At 54.1% G+C, this 21,608-nt stretch overlaps 1 protein-coding gene across 5 annotated transcripts in view; it reads right to left on the reverse strand.

Moving 5' to 3' along the window:
* Positions 1-20,769, reverse strand: part of UXS1 (UDP-glucuronate decarboxylase 1) — an 82,832-nt gene extending 62,063 nt beyond the window's left edge. For 2 of the 5 annotated variants that reach the window (XR_014297845.1, XM_082672799.1), the window contains exons 1-4: positions 20,624-20,769; positions 4,314-4,341; positions 2,985-3,048; positions 1,897-1,940 (exon numbers count right to left, since the gene is read on the reverse strand). Coding sequence is in view for 2 of the 5 variants with exons in the window: in XM_082672799.1 (XP_082528925.1) it covers positions 1,897-1,940; positions 2,985-3,048; positions 4,314-4,341; positions 20,624-20,717 (230 nt within the window). In the remaining 3 variants the exon portion in view is untranslated. Of the gene's footprint in view, positions 1-1,896; positions 1,941-2,984; positions 3,049-4,313; positions 4,342-20,623 lie in introns of those variants that run through there. The other 3 variants (XM_082672800.1, XM_082672803.1, XM_082672801.1) reach the window with 3 other exon arrangements.
* Positions 20,770-21,608: the final 839 nt, after the last annotated feature.

A 21,608-nucleotide genomic window follows, 5' to 3' on the forward strand; every position in this document is an offset into this window, starting at 1 on the left:
AAACTGGACAGCTACATGCAAAAGAATGAAATTAGAACAATTCCTAACACCATACACAAAAATAAACTCAAAATGGATTAAAGACCTAAATGTAAGGGGAGACACTGTAAAACTCTTAGAGGAAAACATAGGCAGAACACTCTATGACATAAATAACAGCAAGATCTTTTTTGATCCACCTCCTAGGATAATGTAAATAAAAACAACAATAAACAAATGGGACCTAATGAAACTTAAAAGCTTTTGCACAGGGGCTTCCCTGGTGGCGCAGTGATTGAGAGTCCGCCTGCCGATGCAGGGGACACAGGTTTGTGCCCCGGTCCGGGAAGATCCCACATGCCGTGGAGCGGCTAGGCCCGTGAGCCATGGCTGCTGAGCCTGCATGTCTGGAGCCTGTGCTCTGCAACGGTAGAGGCCACGACAGGAGAGGCCCGTGTACTACCAAAAAAAAAAAAACAACAAAAAACAACCCAATCCAAAAATGGGCAGAAGACCTAAATAGACATTTCTCCAAAGAAGACATACAGATTGCCAACAAACACATGAAAGGACGCTCAACATCACTAATCATTAGAGAAGTGCAAATCAAAAGTACAGTGTGGTATCACCTCACACCTGTCAGAATGGCCATCATCAAAAAATCTACAAATAATAAATGCAGGAGAGAGCGTGGAGAAAAGGGAACCCTCCTGCACTGTTGATGAGAATGTAAATTGATACAGCCACTATAGAGAACAGTATGGAGATTCCTTAAAAAACTAAAAATAGAACTACCATGTGACCCAGCAATCCCAAAACTGAGCACATAGCCTGAGAAAACCATCAAAGAGTCACATACCACAATGTTCACTGCAGCACTATTAACAGTAGCCAAGACATGCAAGCAACCTAACTGTCCATCAACAGATGAATGGATAAAGAAGATGTGGCACGTATATACAATGGAATATTACTCAGCCATAAAAAGAAACTAAATTGAGTTATTTGTAGTGAGGTGGATGGACCTAGAGTCTGTCATACAGAGTGAAGTAAGTCAGAAAGAGAAAAACAAATACCGTACACTAACACATATATATGGAATCTAAAAAAAAAAAATGGTTCTGATGAACCTAGGGGCAGGACAGGAATAAAGGACAAAGGCAAGGAGAAGGGTAAGCTGGGACGAAGTGAGAGAGTGGCATGGACATATATATACTACCAAATGTGAAATAGATAGCTAGTGGGAAGCAGCCGCATAGCACAGGGAGGTCAGCTCAGTGCTTTGCGACCAAGGGAAAGGGAAAGGGAAAGGGAAAGGGAAAGGGAAAGGGAAAGGGAAAGGGAAAGGGAAAGGGAAAGGGAAAGGGAAAGGGAAAGGGAAAGGGAAAGGGAAAGGGAAAGGGAAAGGGAAAGGGAAAGGGAAAGGGAAAGGGAAAGGGAAAGGGAAAGGGAAAGGGAAAGGGAAAGGGAAAGGGAAAGGGAAAGGGAAAGGGAAAGGGAAAGGGAAAGGGAAAGGGAGGGTGGCAGGGAGACACAAGAGGGAGGAGATATGGGGATATATGTATGCATGTAGCTAATTCACTCTGTTATACAGCAAAAACACAACATTGTAAAGCAATTATACTCCAATAAAGATGTTAAAAAAATCATTTAAATATTTTTTTTCTTGAGAGAGCCCATAGCTTTCATCAGAAATACTTTTTAATGAGCAAAGGAAAAAAAGATTTAAAAACACTGCATCCGAATTTTAGAGTAAAAATTGACGTTCTTGTGGAAAAGTCCCTGTCTTGAAAGTGCCCTGTATCTTTGAAATTACAGAGTTAATTACTCAGCTAAGATGAACTGACATTAGATATTGACCTTCTAAGGTCAGTAAGATATAAGTATTTTCTTAGACAAAAGAAAAAGTACACATACCTTTTTTCCAAATCTCTGATTTTCTCTCTTAGTGGTTCAACAATCTAAAACGAAAATAACCAGTATCAGTTTTCAAGCAGAAACCCAGTCCTCCGCCACGTTCACCCACTCTGATGTTACAGAGGGACAGGACGTGATGTGAAATAGATTTTAATTCCTTCTACGATTCACCTCCAACTTGAGGTTAAGTAAGACCCCGTGACTCACAATCCTAGAATCGAGATACTGAACTGCGTGTTGGAATCTCTCACTCCAGAGATGCCTAAGCCCTCAGGAAATTCACCTTTTTCCTTCCCGACCTCACGGGCTAAGTCAGAGGTGGTTCAGGCTCGTGAAAACAGGTGATCACCACCCCCACTTCTCTTCAGGTGAGAGAGAGGACCCCCGGGGGCTGCCCGCCGTGTGTCGCCTGCCATCAGCACAGCGCCTGCGTCGCAGGCCGTGTGTCCACTGCATTCGTGGGCCAGGGCCGGGGCTGCACAGGACGGCCGGTATGTGCCTCCAAGTCACCGTGAGCAGCTCCCAGCGCTCCCACAGCCCAGATTACAACAGTCAGTCTGCACCGACGCTGGACTAAAACACGAGCAATTATTTTAACCAGAAGGTGTGAAGTGGGCTAGAGTTGCCGGCTTTCAGTGAGGCAGGCCGCAGCCTCCCCTCCGCTCGTGCGCCCGCCCTGCTCTGCGTGTCCCCGGGTCCTCGCAAACGAGTCGGGCCGTGTTTCCTGTTGGCACCTGCTCAGGTGAGTGGAGGGTGGCCCCTGCCCCCATCCCTGGTGAAGGTCCTCACTGCCGTTCCTCTAAGGAAGCCTGGAAAGGCTCCCCTGAAAAGTCACAGAAGAGCTTAAATCCATCTTGCCTGGAGGGCAGATTTAACACACTGCACCTTAACAAATGGACAAATGCTGACAGAGGTGCGGCCACAGCCTAACAAAGTCCTTCTTAAACGAGGGAATGATTTCCGCGAGACGGTTTCAGAATCACAGGTCAGCATCAAGCGGCCACGATAAAGATACCAGCGCAAGCAAAGGGACTGCAGTGGACCAGTTAGCAGGAAAAGGAGGGGCAAAGCTTGGAAAAGAGACTAACCTCTTCAATCCTGCTTTCAATCTTGAGTTCACCGTTTTCCTGGATGGACCTGTTGAGTAGAAAACTACAAAACTGAGACCAGGAAAGACTCTGTGACTCCCAGGTGTACTTCTGAACAAATCACCGCAACAGGCCAAAGGGTGCAGGTCGCCCCCTCCTCCCCAAGAACCCGACCCGGGCACCAACCCCCCAGGATGGCGGGGGAGGAGGGGGCTGGGGGTAGCCCCTCAGCGCCGTACCCCAGGCTCACCACCACCTGACGGGGCGCTTCTGTTAAACTAAGACCATCTCACTTTCACATTCCACCCAACACGGGATTGTAAATTAGAGGCAGGAAGCGTGTCTATAGGGAGTACAAGTTTCTCTGCTGGGCTTTCCTGGGATTTAATGCAAAATGGAGTTTTTCCAAGTGCAAAGACAGAGCTCCTTTAATGGGGCCTGAGCAGCCCTCCAGCCACACACAGGGGCCTCTGTCAGGAGACACACACCAGCCCCGGCGGGAGGAATTGGGTCAACACGGCCCCAGCCGCCCTGCAAACCCCACTGGACGTGAAGAGCCTGGTGGGGGCAGAGCGACCCTCCCCGGCTGCCCACAGCTGCACTGACTTCCCAAGCCTGCTGCCGCCGCAGTGCGACTGCTGCTCTTTGACAGTCACACCAAGAAGTACAAAGTGGAGGGGGTTTTTCTTTAAATGTAAAACTGTACTCACGGCACCAAATCTGTTTTTACAATGAATGCTTATGACTTTCCCTGTTTTTTTTTTTTTTTTTTTTTTTTTAAGAATACTGACACAAGGATTTGACTTTTACAAGTGTCCCTCAAGCTCTGCTGAGCAACACAAATAATGCTCACTCAGGCCAGAAGGTCCCCGGGTCCTCCCCTCCCCTGGGACGGACAGTGGGCTCAAGCATCCACCGGTCTGCTCCTGGGGGTGAGGGCAGCCTCGGTTTCCCTAAGAGGCTTTGGAAAGGTGCCCCTGAGTGCTTTGCTCAAGCCGCCCAGAAATGCCATTTACATTTCAGGAGCCTGAAAGCTCAGGTCCACCCTCTTCTGTCTACAAGGCCAGGCAGGCCTGAGGCGGGCATCAAGGAGCCGCCACGGCTGCCTCGAGATTCACCGTCACATCCGAGCTGGACTTGGGTCAGCGTGATAACCAGCTGCGTCCTCCGGAACACCCCAGGACAGAAGACGCGCTGGACGTGTGAACACCAAGCTCAGTTCCGCTTTTACATCGTCCTCAATCAGCCCATGACGTCATGGTGTATATGTAACAATGAAATGTATCCTCTCAACCCAAACGTAACAGCCGAGTTATTAAAAACAATTACCTCATATTAACCAAGTTGCCCCAAATAGCTGTAAGAGAAAGAGAAAGGAGCAGTCAATATTTAAGTTCACAACATTCAAGGACTCCAAGTAATACAATATTAATTTTTAACCAATATCTTAAAGTTGCCTATGAAAACTATAGCTCACGAAGACAATAAAATGCACACTTTCAAAATAATAAGTCCTGGGACTTCCCTGGCGGTTCAACGGTTAGGACTCCGTGCTTCCACTGCAGGGGGTGCAGGTTCGATCCCTGGTCGGGGCACTAAGACCCTGCATGCTGCACAGTGCAGCCGGTAATACATACATACGTACCTACATAAATAAAATAGTAAGTGCAACTAAACATCAGCGAAAAGGTGACCCTATATACCCCTGACGCTGGCATAACCTTCTGGGGCCTGGAGTGCCACGGTGCACGTGCTTTGATACGCAGTACGTCCCCAGCCTTTGAGGAAGAGCCGGTCACGGGAATCAAAGACCTACAAGAATCAAAGAGATCCCAGGGCTCAGTCCAACCCCTCCCCTCCAACGTCGATGAGACCGAGACTCAGAGAAGTAGAGGATGGCCTGACCCTGTGGCCGTCCTCTCTCTCAGCCCTCACCCAGCTCCCCTACATCACAGCCTCGTCTGCTGGGCCACCTCCCTGACGGCAGACAGCTGAGTAACCGCGTCTAAACCAGTCCGGCTGCCGCAGTGGATTTTACCAGGGGTGACTTTACAGACACACTAGACCATGACACGCACTTGAAGTTACTGACCAGAGGGTACCTCACAGAGAGACGTCCACAGAGAACGGTGTCGCTAAGGCTCTGTCCACATGCCGACACGGCCCCCACGTGCCCACTCCCCCAGTGATGCGCACCTCCCGAGGCCAGGAGCACTCAGGTGCTGCCAGATGCTGGGGAAAGCAGGGAGCAAACACACACACACCCTGGAGTCCGGGGCTGGCAATCCTGGGAGCTTGGGAAGGCCCTGAGGTGAGGGGCGACACTAGGCATGTTCTCACTGCATCTGCCGATACCCAGCAGGGGGGCTGATAAACGTTCACTGCAGAGTTCTCAGTGTCCAAAATCATGCTCCTTGCAAGAGAGCCCCGTTGTGAACAAGGGGCATGATGAAATCATAAAAGCACAGCCCTCTTCCAACAGAAGAGGAAACTATGATCGAAAAGATAAGCAATAAATAAGTAGAAAGTGGCAAGTAAGCAAGAAATGGGAGAAATTAAAATGGAGCTGTACTATATTCATTACTCATTATAAAACAAAGAACGTTTATGCCTTTGGACCATGGGATCCTACTTTTGAGGATCATCCTCAGGAAATAAGTATACACACAAGAAAGCGGCCTTCACGAGGCACAGCCTTATTTATAATTAAGAAAAAAGTAAACCAAAATACATTACAATTGGGGAACTATTATATAAATTATGATATAGCCATTCACGTGATGAAATCATAAATTCATTAAATATGACTAACAATTATCAAAAAAGATAAGCGATAACAGGTGTTGGTGAGGGTGCGGAGAAAAGGGAACCCTGGTTCACTCACTGTTGGTGGGAATGTAAACTGGTGCAGCCGCTACGGAAAACGGTGCAGAGGTTCCTCAAAAAATTAAAAACAGAACTACCACCCGATCCAGCAATTCCACTCCAGGCTATTCATCCAAAGGCAATGAGAACACTAATTCCGAAGGATACATGTACCTCTATGGTCACTGCGGCACTATTCACAACAGCCAGGATACAGACGTCAGGTGAGCGTCCACTGACGGATGAATGGGTAAAGAAGATACGGTGTATATACACAATGGAATATGATTCAGCCACAAAAAGATGGAGATCCTGCCATGCGCGGCAACACTGCTGGATCCTCAAGGCATTACACCAAGTGAATGTCAGAGAAAAACAAATACCGTAGGATCTCACTTACACATAGACTCTAAAAACAAACAACAAAAACCCAAGCTCACAGGTACAGAGAACAGATCAGCGGTTGCCAGACGTGGGAGGTGGGAGGTGAGGGATGGGTGGTGTGAAATGGGGTTAAAATAAGTCCTGGGAATGTCGTGTACAGCATGTGACTGTAGTTAACAACACTGTCCTAAGTATTTGAAGGAAGCTGCTAAGACAGTGAGTCTTCCAGGATCTCATCACACACGCACACAAATCTGTAACTGTGGGGCTTCCCTGGTGGCGCAGTGGTTGAGAGTCCGCCTGCCGATGCAGGGGACACAGGTTCGTGCCCCGGTCCGGGAAGATCCCACATGCCGCAGAGCGGCTGGGCCCGTGAGCCATGGCCGCTGAGCCTGCGCGTCCGGAGCCTGTGCTCCATAACCCGAGAGGCCGCAGCGGTGAGAGGCCCGCGTACCGCAAAAAAAAAAAAAAAATCTAACTGTGTGGTGACGGATGTTAAGTAAACTTATGGTGATCATTTCCCAACACACACGCACATTGAATCATCACATGTACACCTGAAACTAATAAAACGTTATATATCAATTACATCTCAATAAAAATATGGCAACGAAACCATGCTGCAACCTGATAATGCAGGTGTGACGGCCCCAGACGAGAAAATATATCTGCTACTAAAAATTACACAGAAAAAAAGAAGACTGTCTGAAGACGCCAAAATACTGAGTTCAAATGCTGACTATTTTTTCCTTGTATCTATGTGCTTACCTTGCTTTGTAAAAAGGAGGGAAAAGGTTCTTGAGCCCCTGCTAAGCTGCATGCCCCCTGTCCCCGGTCTCTATCTGGGTCACTGCTCACCTGGGATGCCAGCTACCCGTGAACCAGGAGGTGCAGACCCTGTGACACTTGTCCTCACTGTGGACCTGAAATGAGTACCTTGTCTCATTCTGGCTTTAGGATTAGCTCCTCATCAAAACAGCCCAGAAGCGTCCCCCTCTCTCTGTGCCAGGGAACTAACTGCGCCTGAGATGACCCAGGCCCTAAGGTGCCTTCCGAGTGGTGACAGCCTTTTGATCGTCTTCCCAAATCATCCCGCGGTTATTAGTTTATTCCGTTTTCTCCTTCTCAACCTCTTCCTGAATCTCTTTAAAATGTCTATTTTGGAGACATTTCTCGGTCCTCCTGCAGTCACCTAGACCACCTGAGAGCAGGTAAGGCTGCCCTCCCCGTCCCGGGAAGTAGACACACAGGTCTCCCGAGTCATCCCCCCGGCCCCAGCAGGGCTCTGCTTCTTCGTCTCCCTCAGGAAGCGCGGGCGGCCCGGGATCTGCCGGGGAAGACGCGCACCTCAGGAGCTTCGCCGCCCTTTACAGACGGATAATGCGGACCGTGGGCGGGAAATGCCCCTTCGCGGCACCTGGACACGTGCCCTTCTCCCCAGCTGCTCTTCCCCGCCCACCCCAGGGCTTCGTGACCCACCCCCCCACCATCGGACCCCCTTGCAGCCCCTGCTCCCGCAGGACTCCGCACCTCCTCACCACTTCAGCTGCCTTTACAGGGTCTCCGGGCACCTCGCCGGGGCACTCCATTCTCGGGACAGCGGCCCCCCCCCGCAGGGTACGCTGTGGCCCCCCGTGTGGCCATGGTGACCACGGCACACCTCTTTTTAACTGGCGGCTTAGGGCGGGTCTCCCTGCAAGAGCAGGAGTGTCCTTATTCACTCAAAACACCAAGCACGGGCAGGCCAGGCACCAAAACCAGCCAAACGGAGGTCAGGGAATGCTTTTCCTTTCTCACAAACATCACTTGCTTAGTCCTTTTTATCTTCAGAAGCAGAGCCGCCTTCTGGGCTCAGCAGGAGATGGATGCCCTGGGAGGAGAAGGGCAGCAGAGGTCCCTGGGGAGGGAAGACGAGGCTGCAGCTCAGGGTGGGCCTCGGGGGCTGTGTTCCTGACAAGCTCCCCCGAGGATTCTGCCCATGAACTGAAGGCGAGCACCACTGCTTCCCCTTAGGTAGCTGGGCCCTGGTTAGCAGGTGACCAGCATCACTCAGCGTGGTGAAGGCAGCAGGGTTTCAGCACCAGAGGAAGCAGGGGTGTGAGGGGCAGACGGGCAGGGGAGAAGCGAGCTGAAAGCAGAGGACAGGGCGTCAGGATGGGCCGGGAGGTCAGGGCGGGTGTGACACGGGTTTGTCACAGGCTAAGAGCTGGGGGGCGGCTGCGGGAGGGATAACGGCTGGGACAAACGCACTCTCGCCTCCCTCTCCATCCCACAGTGACGAGGAGAGGTGTCTAACGGGGGGCAGGAACAGACCCTGAACAGACCCGGCCTGGGTCTCAGGACAAGGACAAGGTGGCTCAGGGACTCGGTGGCGCTGGAATGACGCCAGGGCCCTTGCAGGGGCCTTCCGGGCTCACCGTTTCCAAGCCCAAGGTCACGCTGTCACTCCCACGTCACAGCTGAAGACCAGAGCCAAGAGGAGCACCTGTGACTTGTCAGGTCACCCCACAGCCGTGTGACAGGGCCATGCGGGGGCCTCCTTCCCAGGCCTGCATAGCCCGTCTAGGGCCCGGGCTCATCCCCACTCCCACGGAGACAGGCGCCTTGTTTTCCCCAAACCGGCTGCTAAGCTCATTCCCCCCAGACGCCCGTGGGACACGTGATCAAACCCAAACTGAGCACGGAGACCTCGTGAAACCCTCAGGGCCACGCAGCCCACTGACCGAGAAAGATGCTCCACCTACGCAGGTAAACGCTTCATCCAGAGGCGGATTCACAATGGAAACCCGTACCGCCCAGGCTCCTGGGCTCATCCGAACCACGCACCGTCTGTGGAGAAAGTTCCAGGACGCTGCAGTGCGGGCGCCTTCCCCTGGCCGCCCCTGCTCCTCTCGGGTCCCGAGACAGGGCTCAGCAGAGGCCAGGCCCAGCCCGTCTGCTGCACTCCGCAGCGTCAGCGTGATGTTCAGAGAGCGAGACCCTCCCTGGTGCCACAGGTGACACATCCCATCAGAGGAGGGGTCCTGGCCCTCCCCGCAGTCTGGGCAGCCGGTCAGAACCAGTGTGCATGTGGGCCTCGGTTGCTGGAAACACCGGATCCTGCAGCCCAGGGCCAGCTGGCAGGACCGCGACCACCCGAGGGCAGACAGGTCACCCACGGGGGCTCCAACAACCACGCCGGCCGAGCTGTCCTCAGGGGCAGACTTGCCAGCCGAGTCTCCGGGAAGGGGACCCTCCAGCCCCGCTGTGTGAGTCCCAACCGTCAGGCTAGACGCCACCAGAGAACAGACTCTGCTTTTCAAATTCCCACCCCACAGACCCATGAGGGTGGTGAAACAGCCGCTGCTCTGTGCAAGTCCTGAAGGGGTCGGTCACGCAGCGGAACAACCAGAACCAGAGCACAGGCAGGTGCTTTAATCTCCCATCGACCCAGGATCCGGGCAAAGTTCCTCCCGCCTGGGCAGAAAGGGTGGCTGAGGTCCCAGGGGCCCCCATCCCTGCCACGCAGGCTGCCTGCCTTGTGTGATCACAGCATCAAACGCGCCCAGGAAAGAGGAGCCCTGCTCACCTCCCACGAACCCTCACAACTCCGGCCCCCGAGGAACAGATATAGACCCTGCGGTGGCTCAACTGAAGGCCTTCAAAGCAGACAAGGACACGCATCCTAAACCGATCAGAGGATTCAAATCACAAGATACTATTCTGTTTAAAATTCTCCAGATAAGGCAGGGGGCTGTCAGAGGAGGGAGCTTCCCCACCTCCAGGTCTCCCTAAAACCATCAGGTGGCTAAGGGTCAGGCAGCATCACACACGAAGGGCAGCAGCCACGGGATGGGGAGCCCTCCTGCCCCCCGACCCAAGGGGAGCTGGCCTGGAACCCTGCCCCCCCGGCCCCCCGACCCGAGGAGAGCTGGCCCGGAACCCTGCCCCGCCAGCCGGACCTGCCTTCATGCCAGCGGTTACACAGAATGGAAGCTGCCCGGATGAGGCGGTCTGGGGGGCCCCGGCAGGCTGGCGACTGGCGTCCTTCCCAGGCCACGCGCAGAGGCCCTGCGCCAGCCCTGCTTCCCTCCCGAGACACCTCCTCCAGGACGGCCTCCGGGACGAGCCCCAGCACAAGCCCTCCAGCTCCCCACCCCGCAGCCTCCAGAGTCCCAGCTGGCGGGTCCCCAAATGCGGCACAGAACACCTAAGTGACTCACACCTCCCCAGAGACTTTCCTAAAAGCTGCCCCAACATTTCCATGGGAAAAATCTTATGCCCCAAAGTGGTTAAAAACGCAAGGACCTATGCGCGTTGTAGGTAACATCAGTCCCTTTAGAAAGTCTTTACATGTAAAAAGGTCACTTATTAACTGAGATGAGAGACTTAGTAGAATCCATTTCTGCTTGTTCACACTAGACACACGTTTAAAACTTCATGCAGGTGTATTTACGCATAAGACAGTCTGAGAAACACAAGGAAGGCCTTTCTAGGCTCTGGTATCACTGCAATTTCCACAGCCCGCAGGGAGAAAGTCTGAAATAAGTTCCCTAAGGTCTGCAGGGGAGCCGAAGTGTTAGGTCCGTCCAGGTAGGGCAGCACCACACTTGCAAAGTGCAGGCTGACCCATGAGATCTCCAAGCCGGTCAGGCAGTAGAGACCCCAAACTCAACTGTCATCTCGAGGACTCCCGCTGTTGGAGGAGCCCGGAGAGGGGACAGCGCCCAGCCCCCGGGACCCTCGAGGTAGACAGGGCAGAGGCTCATTCGGACCGGAGCTACACAGCGTTTCCCCGGAAGCCCGTCGGAAATGCAGATTCTCAGGCCCCGGCAGGGCTCCCCAATCAGAAACTCAGGGGGTGGGGAGCCACCGGGGTTTAACAAGTGCTCCGGCCGATCTCCCCGCAAGCTGAGAGCCCACCTCTGTTCCCCTCCCTGCTCAAGGCCTCCGAAGGCTCCGCGTTCTAAGACAACCGTTAAACAACTTCTTTACAAAACAGAAACAGACTCTCAGACATACAAAATAAACTTAGTTACCAAAGGGGGAAGAGGGGAGGGATAAATTAGGAGTTTGGGATGAACATATACACGCTACTGTATACAAAATCGGTAACCAACAAGGACCTACCACATAGCACAGGGGACTATATTCGATACCTTGTAATAACCTACAATGGAAAAGAATCTGAAAAGGATATATGTATACGTATAACTGAATCACTTTGCTGTACACCTGAAACTAACACAATACTGTAAATCAACTGTACTTCAATATAAAATAAAAATTAAACTAAAATAAAAACCAAACCGATGTCACAAGAGCCCTGCCGCCTCTCCCTCTGTGATGGGCACAGCTCTGGGCGCCCCTCCCCCCAGGTGGCCGGCAGACCCTCGCGCTCCTGCCCCAGCGAGTCCCTCGAGCCCACGGCCCCGGTCCGGCCCCCTCGTCAGGCTCCGGCCAGCGCAGGCCCCGCGTGGCTGCGCTTCCGTGTCTGCCCTCCCACGTGACACTCCTACCTTCTCTCCAGGTGACTCGTCCCCGTCCTGCCCCTGCTCCGGATTCCAAGTCTCCACATCACTCCCATCGCCCCCTCCGGTGATCGCGCCCCATGCGTATTACACGTACTGTATTATGTTCATCCCACACAAAGGCAGGAAACGGAAGACGAGGAAGGGAGACGTGCATGCACACACGGGAGTTCCAGCGTGCGGGGTTCTGCGGGGTGCCCCCCTCAAAGCCAGTCCCACGGGACACCCCGCCCGCCTCCCGCCCCCCAGGGCTCCGTCCCCGCAGCAGGGCTCCCCCCGCCCCACCAGGCTCACACCTGCCAGCCCACGCCCGGCAGGCAGGAGTCCAGGGAGGGTGCAGAGCTGCGAGCGACACCCAGCCACAGGCCCGGGGGGCAACACAGGCGGCGCTTAGCCCCGAGTCTGAACATCTGGGGCAGGTGGATCACATCCTGGCTCCTCAGCTGCACGGCTCTCCTCCAACAGCAGCTCCTCTCGCTGAAGGGTTCCCACCCGGGCAGATCTCCAGCCTTGCCTCCTGGCCCCGAGGGCCCCCAGTCCCTGCACCTGTCACCTCCGCCCTGGGCTCCGGGGTCCAACCCCGTGCACCTCTCCACCCGCTGACCCCCGGGCCTCCAGGGCGCCGCGCCCCTCACAGCCCAGGCCCCTCACCTCCCTCCCAACACCTGGACCACGTTCTTAAGAACCACATGGGGAAACGGAAAAATCGTCCTAAGATCTGTTTCCACCCCCAGAACACAGCTGACCCCAGGGTGCGGGGTTTCCACACCACCAACCAGCGCTCCGGCCCCCTGGACGCCAACGAGCTGCCCTGAGCGCAGACCCCGCAGGTGAGGGGCTCAGGCCCACAGGACGGCACACTTCACCACCACCAGGCCCGGGGCCACCTGTGCTTCTCACAACCAACTGGCTGCAAGTCAGGGCTCCACGACCCCCTCCTTGGGTTTGATAATTTGCTAGAAAGACTCACAGGACTCAGAGACAGTCTCCTTACGACAGCCGGTTTATCAGGAAGGACGCAGCTCAGGAACAGACGAATAGATACTCTCAGAGGGACCAGAGCCTCCACGGCCTCTCCAGGCAGCACCCTCCCAGCTCCTCACCCACCGAGGAGCACGCCACACCTCACTGTTGACGACTTTTTACAAAGCTTCCGGAGGTGGCGGGGTGAGGCTGACAGTGACCTGCCCCGTTCCAAGCCAATCTAGGGCCCACCCTGAGTCACCCCCAAGCAAAAACTCAGGGTGATCAAAAGGGGCATCTTAGGAACAACAGAAGACACCCCTATGGCTCAGGAAACCCCAACAGTTTTAGGAGCTCTGCGCCAGGAACGGGGACCAAGACCACAGATATCTTCCTGGGAACCACTCGAGGCACGAGAAAACAGCTGCAGCTTACCTCACAGAGGACAATTAACACCCCCGATGTGTTAAGAGCTCTTAAAAATGAGGGGAAAGATGACCAAAAACTCAACAGAAAAATGGGCAAAAGCTGAACAGTTCTCGGAAAAAGATACATTAGCATCCTTTAACCCTTGGAAAGATGCTTGACGTCACTCCTAGGAAGAGGATGCACACTAAAGGAGACACCACTTCTGCCTGGTGAGCTGTCCACAAGCTCTGACGGGGGTGTTCTGGGGCATGGCTCGGGGGACCACACGCACAAGCTTACTCGCGGCAGCAGTGTTTCCAAGAGCAGAGTGTCTGAAACAAGGAAAACGCCTTGCTCAGGAGCCTGGCCACGGAGAATGCAGGGCACACACACAGGAGAGATACACAGAGCAAAGGTGAGCTCCGCACGCCGATACCAGAGCCTTCCAGGGAATACTGTGCAGGAAAGGAAAAGAGGGCGAACCATCCATGTGATTCACTACCTCCTGGTAACGATGAGTAGCAGGTGTGTATATACACACAGCCTAATGCCTGGATTTGCAGAAAGAAACCAACGATGCATAAAATGGACTAATGACAGTGGGAAGAGGGTGGAGGCCATGGATTGCAGCAAGACACGTCTGCACATAGCTTTTTATTCAGCTTGACTTCTGAACCATGGAAATGGCTTACACACTTTAACAATCAGAAAGAAAAGAGAAATCCTAAAATAAACGGAGCACAAACAGAAAAATAAACCTGGCTTGTATCAGGCATAGAAAAACATGTTTCATGGAGCTTTTCAACACAATAACTGTACACTCTGAGTGAGACAGATTCTAAGGACAAAAAGAACTACAGAGAAATTCTGAATTTTCTTAAGCTTGTCGTTGGTACTGGAAACGAGGCAATGATTCTGAAACCGGCATGGCTGGCAGTAGAGAGCAAATGAGTTTTTCCTGATGTCAGAAACTATTTTCATAGTGGGAGGGAGGAAATAGCAATATGGGAAGTGGGCAGGGGAGGAAGAACCCCGTTATGATTTAAACTGGGGGCATCGGCATAAACTCACAACTGGAAAGAATTCGCACCTGTCCTGGCTCTGTCCACTGCGAACACTGGAAGCAAGGACACCTCGGTGAGTGCTCAGACCCTGAGTTCTAACCCATACTCTCCATTGAGAGGAAGCAGGGCTCCTTGTAGAAATGGCTGATTCCAGGTTTGGGGCACAGAAAACACAAGATGAGCCTGGAGCATCTGGAGATCAAGGAAGTGCTCAAAGATAGAGCCTCTAGTCCATAGTGACTTTAAAAAAAAAAAAGAGGGGCATAAATTGATGGTGGTCCTCAAAATATGTTCACATCCTAATTCCGAGAACCTGGGAAACTGACCTTACTTGGAAAAAGGGTCTTAGCAGGTGTAATCAAGGATCTTGAGACCAAAAGACCACCTTAGATTATCCAGCTGAGCCCTCGAACCCGTGACCAGTGACCTTATAAGGACGGAGGGACCTGACAGACAGCAGGGAAGGGGCCACGGGACCAGCACCGGGAATGAAGCACCCACAGCCTGAAGGCGCCTTGAGGGGACCACGGCGGCCCTGCCGACACCTCGACTTCTGACTCCAGCCCCCAGAATCGCGGGAGAATCAATTTCCCTTGTTTTAAAGCCGCCTAGTTCCTAGCAATTTATTACAGCAGCCCCCAGAAAGCTAACAGAGGGAGGGAGAGAGGGAGGGAGAGAGGGAGGGAGAGAGGGAGGGAGAGAGGGAGGGAGAGAGGGAGGGAGAGAGGGAGGGAGAGAGGGAGGGAGAGAGGGAGGGAGAGAGGGAGGGGGGAAGGAGGGGGGAAGGAGGGGGGAAGGAGGGGGGAAGGAGGGGGGAAGGAGGGGGGAAGGAGGGGGGAAGGAGGGGGGAAGGAGGGGGGAAGGAGGGGGGAAGGAGCAGGCCTCGGTCCCTCTGTCCGCAAGAACGCCAGTTAATAAACAGAGGAGGATTTACAGGATTAGGAAGTTGCCGCTTTTGTGATCCCAACATAAAACCGATCCAGACGAGGACTGGTAATGGATGCTGAGCGCGCTGGCTTGCAAGTCTCCGAGATCCCCTGGCTGGGTCCTGGGAACGTGGATCCCGGCAGTCAAGTGGCCGGCAGCCAGCCCCTCCCGGCATCAAACTCAGCACTGGTAGTGGACAAGCCTGATGTGATGCAAATCGACCAGCGTTATCATAAAAATATTTACCTGAATTTAATCCTGAGGAAACAATCAGGTAAGTCCAGAAGGTTGGACGTTTCTAAAGGACAACCAGCCTGTGCTTTTAAAAGGTAAATGTCATGAAAAAACAAGAGTTAGAGGCATAACAGCGATGTGTAAACCCTGACGGGATCCTAGATTAAAAAAAAAGCAGAAAAGGCTATAAGGACATTTATGGTACCATGGGGGCGGGCGGAGGGAATTCAAATATGGACTGCATATCAGATGATACTATTTATTGTTAATTTTTAGACTGATAATGGTGATCAGATTACATAGAAAATGCAGATCTTAGGAGACACGTGAAGTATTTAAACAGGAAGTATTACTATGTCTACAACTTTCAAATATTTCAACAAAGAAACATATGTAAAAATGAAAAGAATGAGCAAATGAGGGGGAAAAAAGAACTGGCATATGTAGGCCGAGGGTTATTTAGGTGCTTGCTGAATTATTTTTTCAATACGATAGAAATCAGGTGTGGAAATTCTTACAGTAGATGTCGAGGGTCAAAACAATTTCCAGGTTGCCCCTCCCGGCCACCAAGAAGGTGGGGGGAGATTCTAGGCTCCTATTTCTGGGCCTGGGGGACCCTGGGAACTTGCGGTAACAAGCGTAGTGACCCCTGGGCTCAGGGGAATCTGGAAGCACCACTTACACAAGTTCACCTGTTTTCCCCTTTTTTTCCCCTCTTTTCCCCCAGGAGTCCACTGGCATCACCAGCACCTGTCTGCATAGTGACTTAACGATCGCCAATTATGCAGGGCTAATCAGACCAAGGGGAAAACTGCTCTCACAGAAGTCCCAGCTCAGAGAAGCTTGACGTCTGTTATCACACGTGCAGAGCTAACACATGTAAAACATGCTCGCATGTGGTTTTCAGGGGTGATTTAGCATCTTTTTGGTGGAATAACAGGGACAGGATAGGAAAGCACCACAAACACGGTGTCCTCCCAACAAAACCCAGGGCACACCCAAACCTAAGTGAGCGCTGTTACTGTCACAACTCGCGTTTTCCAGAGCTGAAGGAGTGCCTCTGAAATGTCAGAAAGCAAGCTTCACCTTTGTTCTGCTGTTTCGGGTATAAACCAAGGTGCACAGGGGGATGGGGACAAGCGCTTTCGGGAGGGGAAGAAGAATGAAGCGGGCAGAGGAACCAAGAGACGGGGAGCGGGGGCGGGTCGCGCGGAGGAGGCTGGAGAAGGGCCCTGCCCGCTGCACCCCGCCGGCTCCAGCCCCGCCCGGTCCGTCTCTGCAGAGGGGAGGGCAGAGGGTCTGCGGCACGGGGCCCCGTCAGCCGGGGGACGATCAGGGTACGACTCAGCCCCGCAGCCCTGCCCCGGGTCCCTGGGATGCCCGGGAGAGCCAGCACCGCCGCCCGGAGGATGCTGAACGCTCCACCAACCAGTGAGGCAGCTGAGGTCCATGGGGCAGCCGGGGGGGGCCCCCACCTGCCCAGGATCGATCGTGCAAACAGAGCAGACGGCCCAGCGTCCCGGGAAAGCCTCCAAGGAGAAAGGAAGCCACCGGGGGAAGAGACTCTCCAGGGGAAGAAAAGTGAGCAAACGACCACCGTGCAGAGGAGACCCTGACACAAAGACCACACTCTGGTTTTTTAAATTCGGGGAGAAAGAGAACGCTCCTAAACAAAAAATGATAGCAAACATAAATGTTCTCACTAAAAGAGACGACAAAATTTCCAAAAAGTAGGACCAAAGTCTACAATGACAGAAGAGACGAAAGGAAGAGGAGCAGACCAGGCCACCGCACCCCCGCAGGGTACCGCTCCAAAGGACAGTTCGGAAGGTTCCCAGAACCGCAGAGCGAGGCTCCTGGGCGGCCAGGCTTGGAAGCACCCGGCACGTGCGCACACGTCACCAGCCGGGCGCGCATCCCTGGGCGGGCGGGTACGCAGGTGCCCCGACCCCCCTGCGGTACGGAGGCCTCACTCTGGGAGGGGCTCCACATGCCGAGCACGGCGGTCCTGAAGGAGGCCAGTTATCAACCGCACGTCCACAAATGCACACTCGGGGCACACCCAAGTGCGGAGGGGCCGAGCCGAGGTGTGCCGTGGAGGATGGCGCCAGGGGCAGGAAAAGGGCAGGGCCTGGGATCTCCCGGGAGAAACCAAGTCACAGAGAGACGGGAGCCGGCTTGAGCCTCGGCACCAGGACCCGGAAGGGATGGAGCCTCACCACCCACCTGTCAATTAAATGTGAAGACAAAGACACGGCCAACGCCTGCCAATGCTCCTCCCGTGACCTCCAGCTGAAATGAGGCGGTGGCCGTCGGGGGACAGGATCTCCAGGCCAACGGGGCTGAGGGGCTGAGGCCAGGGGCACGAGGTCCGAAGGCCCCTCCTCAGGGAGCTCGGGAGGCTGCTCAGCGTCTTGGGGGAGAAAGACATGAGCGACAAAGCTTGCAGTCCAACAAGTATAGGGCCTGAGTGGAGTCATTAGCTCCGGGAAAAAAAAAGCGGAGTTCACAGGGCTCAGGTGAACAACATTTAGTCATGCGCGTAAACACTAAGTGCTCAGGTGAACAACATGTAGTCATGCGCGTAAACACTAAGTGCTGAGCTACTTAAAATCACACCGCACCTGCGTGGGTCGGTGGGGGAAAGGAGAATAAACAATCTTCCAAAGAAGAAAGCCACTAGGTAGTATCTAGAATTCTACGCACAAGGACAAACACCAAAATCCTCGGCTCAAAGAAGTGAAGTGCTTGCCTCTGGGTAGAGGAAAACAGTGCCTGGGGACACCAACAAACCCGGCAAAGGCTATTTGACTTTTTAAACTCTAGCCTGTCAAAAACACTAAAGGTAATTCCAGCTGAGTCTCTGCCTAGGGATCTACCTAGCAGGTTGGCATGACTTTCAGGCCTCTAGGCTCTTCTGAGGGGCTAACAGCACTGATCTAAATGCTACAAGGGCTGAAATCCCCATTACCGAAAAGAAAACACATGCATGGAGAAGAACCTCAGTGCAGTGCAAGCTGGCCCACACTCAGCCCCTGGGCCTGAAGAATTATGTGCGAGCAAGGAGGCTGGGCCCGCACGGGCACAAGAGCATTTCCAGAAGGCGCTGTGCGTCATCTGGGAGCAGGGGCGTTTTCTCAAACAAAAGGGAAAGATTATTAACAAGGAGAGCAGAGACTGGACGTCACAGGCATCATGGCTCACGGACACCTTCAACGTCCTCCGACGCCGTCAGTCGGGAGCCACAATGTCATGCTTTTCCCTGCGAAGTGCCCGGGACTTACCAACCCGGCTTGTTACCAGCACTGCCTCCACCCTAGTCTAAAACCTCACAGCTAAATTCCCCCGCGTCGGGAGCTGGCACGAGGCCTCCGCCAGGCCTGCCTGCTCCAACCCGCCTGCCAGGGCAGCCTCATAGCTGCTTCGTGTCCATACTCCAGCCACACCGCAGTTCTCCACATTCTGAGGACACGCCCTGCTCTTGGCTGCCACAGGACCTCTGCACATGCTGCTCCTGGGGAACCCCCCCCCCCGCCGCCTGCCTAGTCACTCCTACACACACTTCACTTACTAGCACAAGCCCCTGTGCATTCCCTCCCTTCCTTCCTACCTGTTCGTAATTTAACCCTCATTTGGGTGAGCATCTAATTCGTGGCCAACTCAACTCACCTGCTTAGGCCACAGGTTCTAAAGTGGCGTCCCCGGACCACACCAACAGCATCTGAGGTGAAGCTATTAGAAATGCAAATGCTGGGCCACACCCCAGACCTACTGAATGAGAAACTTGAGGGGGGAGGTGGCAACCTGTGTTCTGAAAACCCTCCAGGTGATTCTGACACACAGAGGAGTCTGAGAAACACTGCCCAGGTGTTTTGCACTCCTTGGGGTCCCCTGGGACTAAGCAGAGACAAGCAGCAATAAGGGCTGGACAGGCGAAGGTACAGGCTCAGGAGAATTTCCTGGTCTACAGAACTGTGAATGACATCCCACAACCCCCTACCTTCAGAAGACCCAAAATCCACAGGGAGCTTCCTGCACACCTGGGTTCTAGCCCCAGCTCCCCGGCAAGCCGGGCTCTGGTCTTGGTCTCCATAGGTTATCATCTGTGTGGTCATCAGTAAATCTGCCTGATTTCTCTTAGCCTTAACAGACTCACCTCTAGAATGGGAATAACGATAGTACCTATTTCCTAGGATTGTTGAAATAGTTACAGGAGACAATGAAACAGGCTCACGCACCTATAGGGAAGCTCGCAGCCAATGTAGATATAATTACTGTCCTAACCACAGTCAGACAACTTCAAGCGGTCTTTCCCCTGGGTTCTCGGCTGTCTCACTCAAGACTGACACACGCTTCAGACTAGCTCTTCCTCCTTCGAAGACTACTCCCAACTAACTGCCCCCAGCTGGGCTGCAGCAGACAGGCTGGGTCTCAATCACCCGCATCGTCCTGGAGCTCAACTGAAATCACTTTGCCGAGCCTCCCTCACCTCGGGAGTCAGATCTTGGTAACTCAACCGGTGAGCAGGTGTTTCGTTTCAGCGTGTATCACTCCCGTGGCTAGGATTCAAACGAGTTCACCTGGTCCAATTTTGGTACTTGGGGAAGTATTAATAACAGCAATGAAAATACATTCCCATCGAAATTTTTTTTTAAAGGGACAGCTTCTGCCTCTAAGAAGCCACAGGGTCTACCCTCTGCCTGAAAAGTGCCCCTCCTGCCCTAGGTCCGGCAGCCGCGGTGAGTGATGACGGGAGAACCACACGAGAAGCGGCGCCGGGATCCCCAGCGCTGCGCCTCCGTGCTGGGCCGACCGGCACCCGCACCCTCCTTTCCTGGGCGAAGAGACCCCTGGGCATCCGAACACCTAGGCGCCAGGACCCCGGGCGCGGACACCTGGGCGGGGGCACCCCCGGGCGTCCAGAAACCTGGGCGCCAAGACCCCGGGCGCGGGGACCCCCGGGCGTCGGACCCCTGGGCTCGGCCGCGGGCCGGCGGGGTCCGGCGACACTGGGCTCCCCTGCAGCCAAACGCGGAGTAATTTTCCGAAGAGCAGGCAGCCGGCGCGGGGTCTCTGCCGGGCGACAGCATTCGCACCCCCTAGTCCAGCCCGGCGACGCGGCACGCCCGGGAACCGCTGCCCGCAGCCCCGCGGGCGGCGGGGCAGCCGGGCCGAGGGTCCGCGCCTCCTGTCCGGCCGGCGGCCGCGCGCGCAGAGCGGGAGGGAGGGAGGGAGGGAGAGAGAGAGCAGGCCGCGGGCGGGAAGGAATAGCCGGCGCACTCACAGGCCACGTAGGCGAGCAGCGCGATGCCCAGCAGCAGCTTCATCCTCCTGCGGCTGACGGCGGACGCGAGGCGCAGGAGCGCCTGGCTCAGCATCCCGGTCCGCGCGCTGCGGCCGCTGGGCTACTTGAGCGGTTGAGGCGGGGGCGGCCCGAAGGCCCCGCCCCGCGCCCGCTTCCTGCCGGCGGGGCCCGCGCGCATGCGCCACGCCCGCCCCGCCCCGCCCCGCAGGCGCAGTGCGGCGGCCCCGGCGGGCGGCGAGTGCGCGTGCGCGGTCCCAAGCGCTACTCGTGGGCCGCCGTGGGCGGCGTGGTTCAGACCCCAATCCGAGCGCTCGGGGCGGACTCGGGGATGGGCAGGTGTTTGGAGTTCTTTACCGCTTCCCTCTGAAAGCTGACTGTTCTCTCGGCTTCTGTAGCTGGAATAGTGGCAGCGACAACGATTAGTCCCCTAAACACCGATGAAGTCCAGACCCCGTGCCTTTTTCCTTCTGATCAGCTGGAACATCTTTCTTTTAAAATTAAGGAGTTTACATGCAGCTCAATATCAAAAAAACAACTCAATCCAAAAATGGGCAGAACACCTAAACAGACATTTCTCCAAAGAAGACGTGCAGATGGCCAACAAACACATGGAAGGATGCTCAACATCACTAATCATTAGAGAAATGCAAATCCAAACTACAGTGAGGTATCACCTCACACCGGTCAGAATGGCCATCAACAAAAAATCTACAAACAATAAATGCTGGAGAGGGTGTGGAGGAAAGGGAACCCTCTTGCACTGTGGGTGGGAATGTAAATTGATACAGCCACTATGGAGAGCAGTATGGAGGTTCCTTAAAAAACTAAAAGTAGAGCTACCATACCACCCAGCAATCCCACTACTGGGCATATACCCTGGGCATATCATATACCATAATTCAAAAAGAGTCATGTACCCCAACGTTCATTGCAGCTCTATTTACAATAGTCAGGACATGGAAGC

The sequence above is a fragment of the Grampus griseus genome, assembly GCF_964374135.1.
Source record: "Grampus griseus genome assembly, chromosome: 15".
In the NCBI taxonomy this organism is placed as follows: domain Eukaryota; kingdom Metazoa; phylum Chordata; class Mammalia; order Artiodactyla; family Delphinidae; genus Grampus; species Grampus griseus.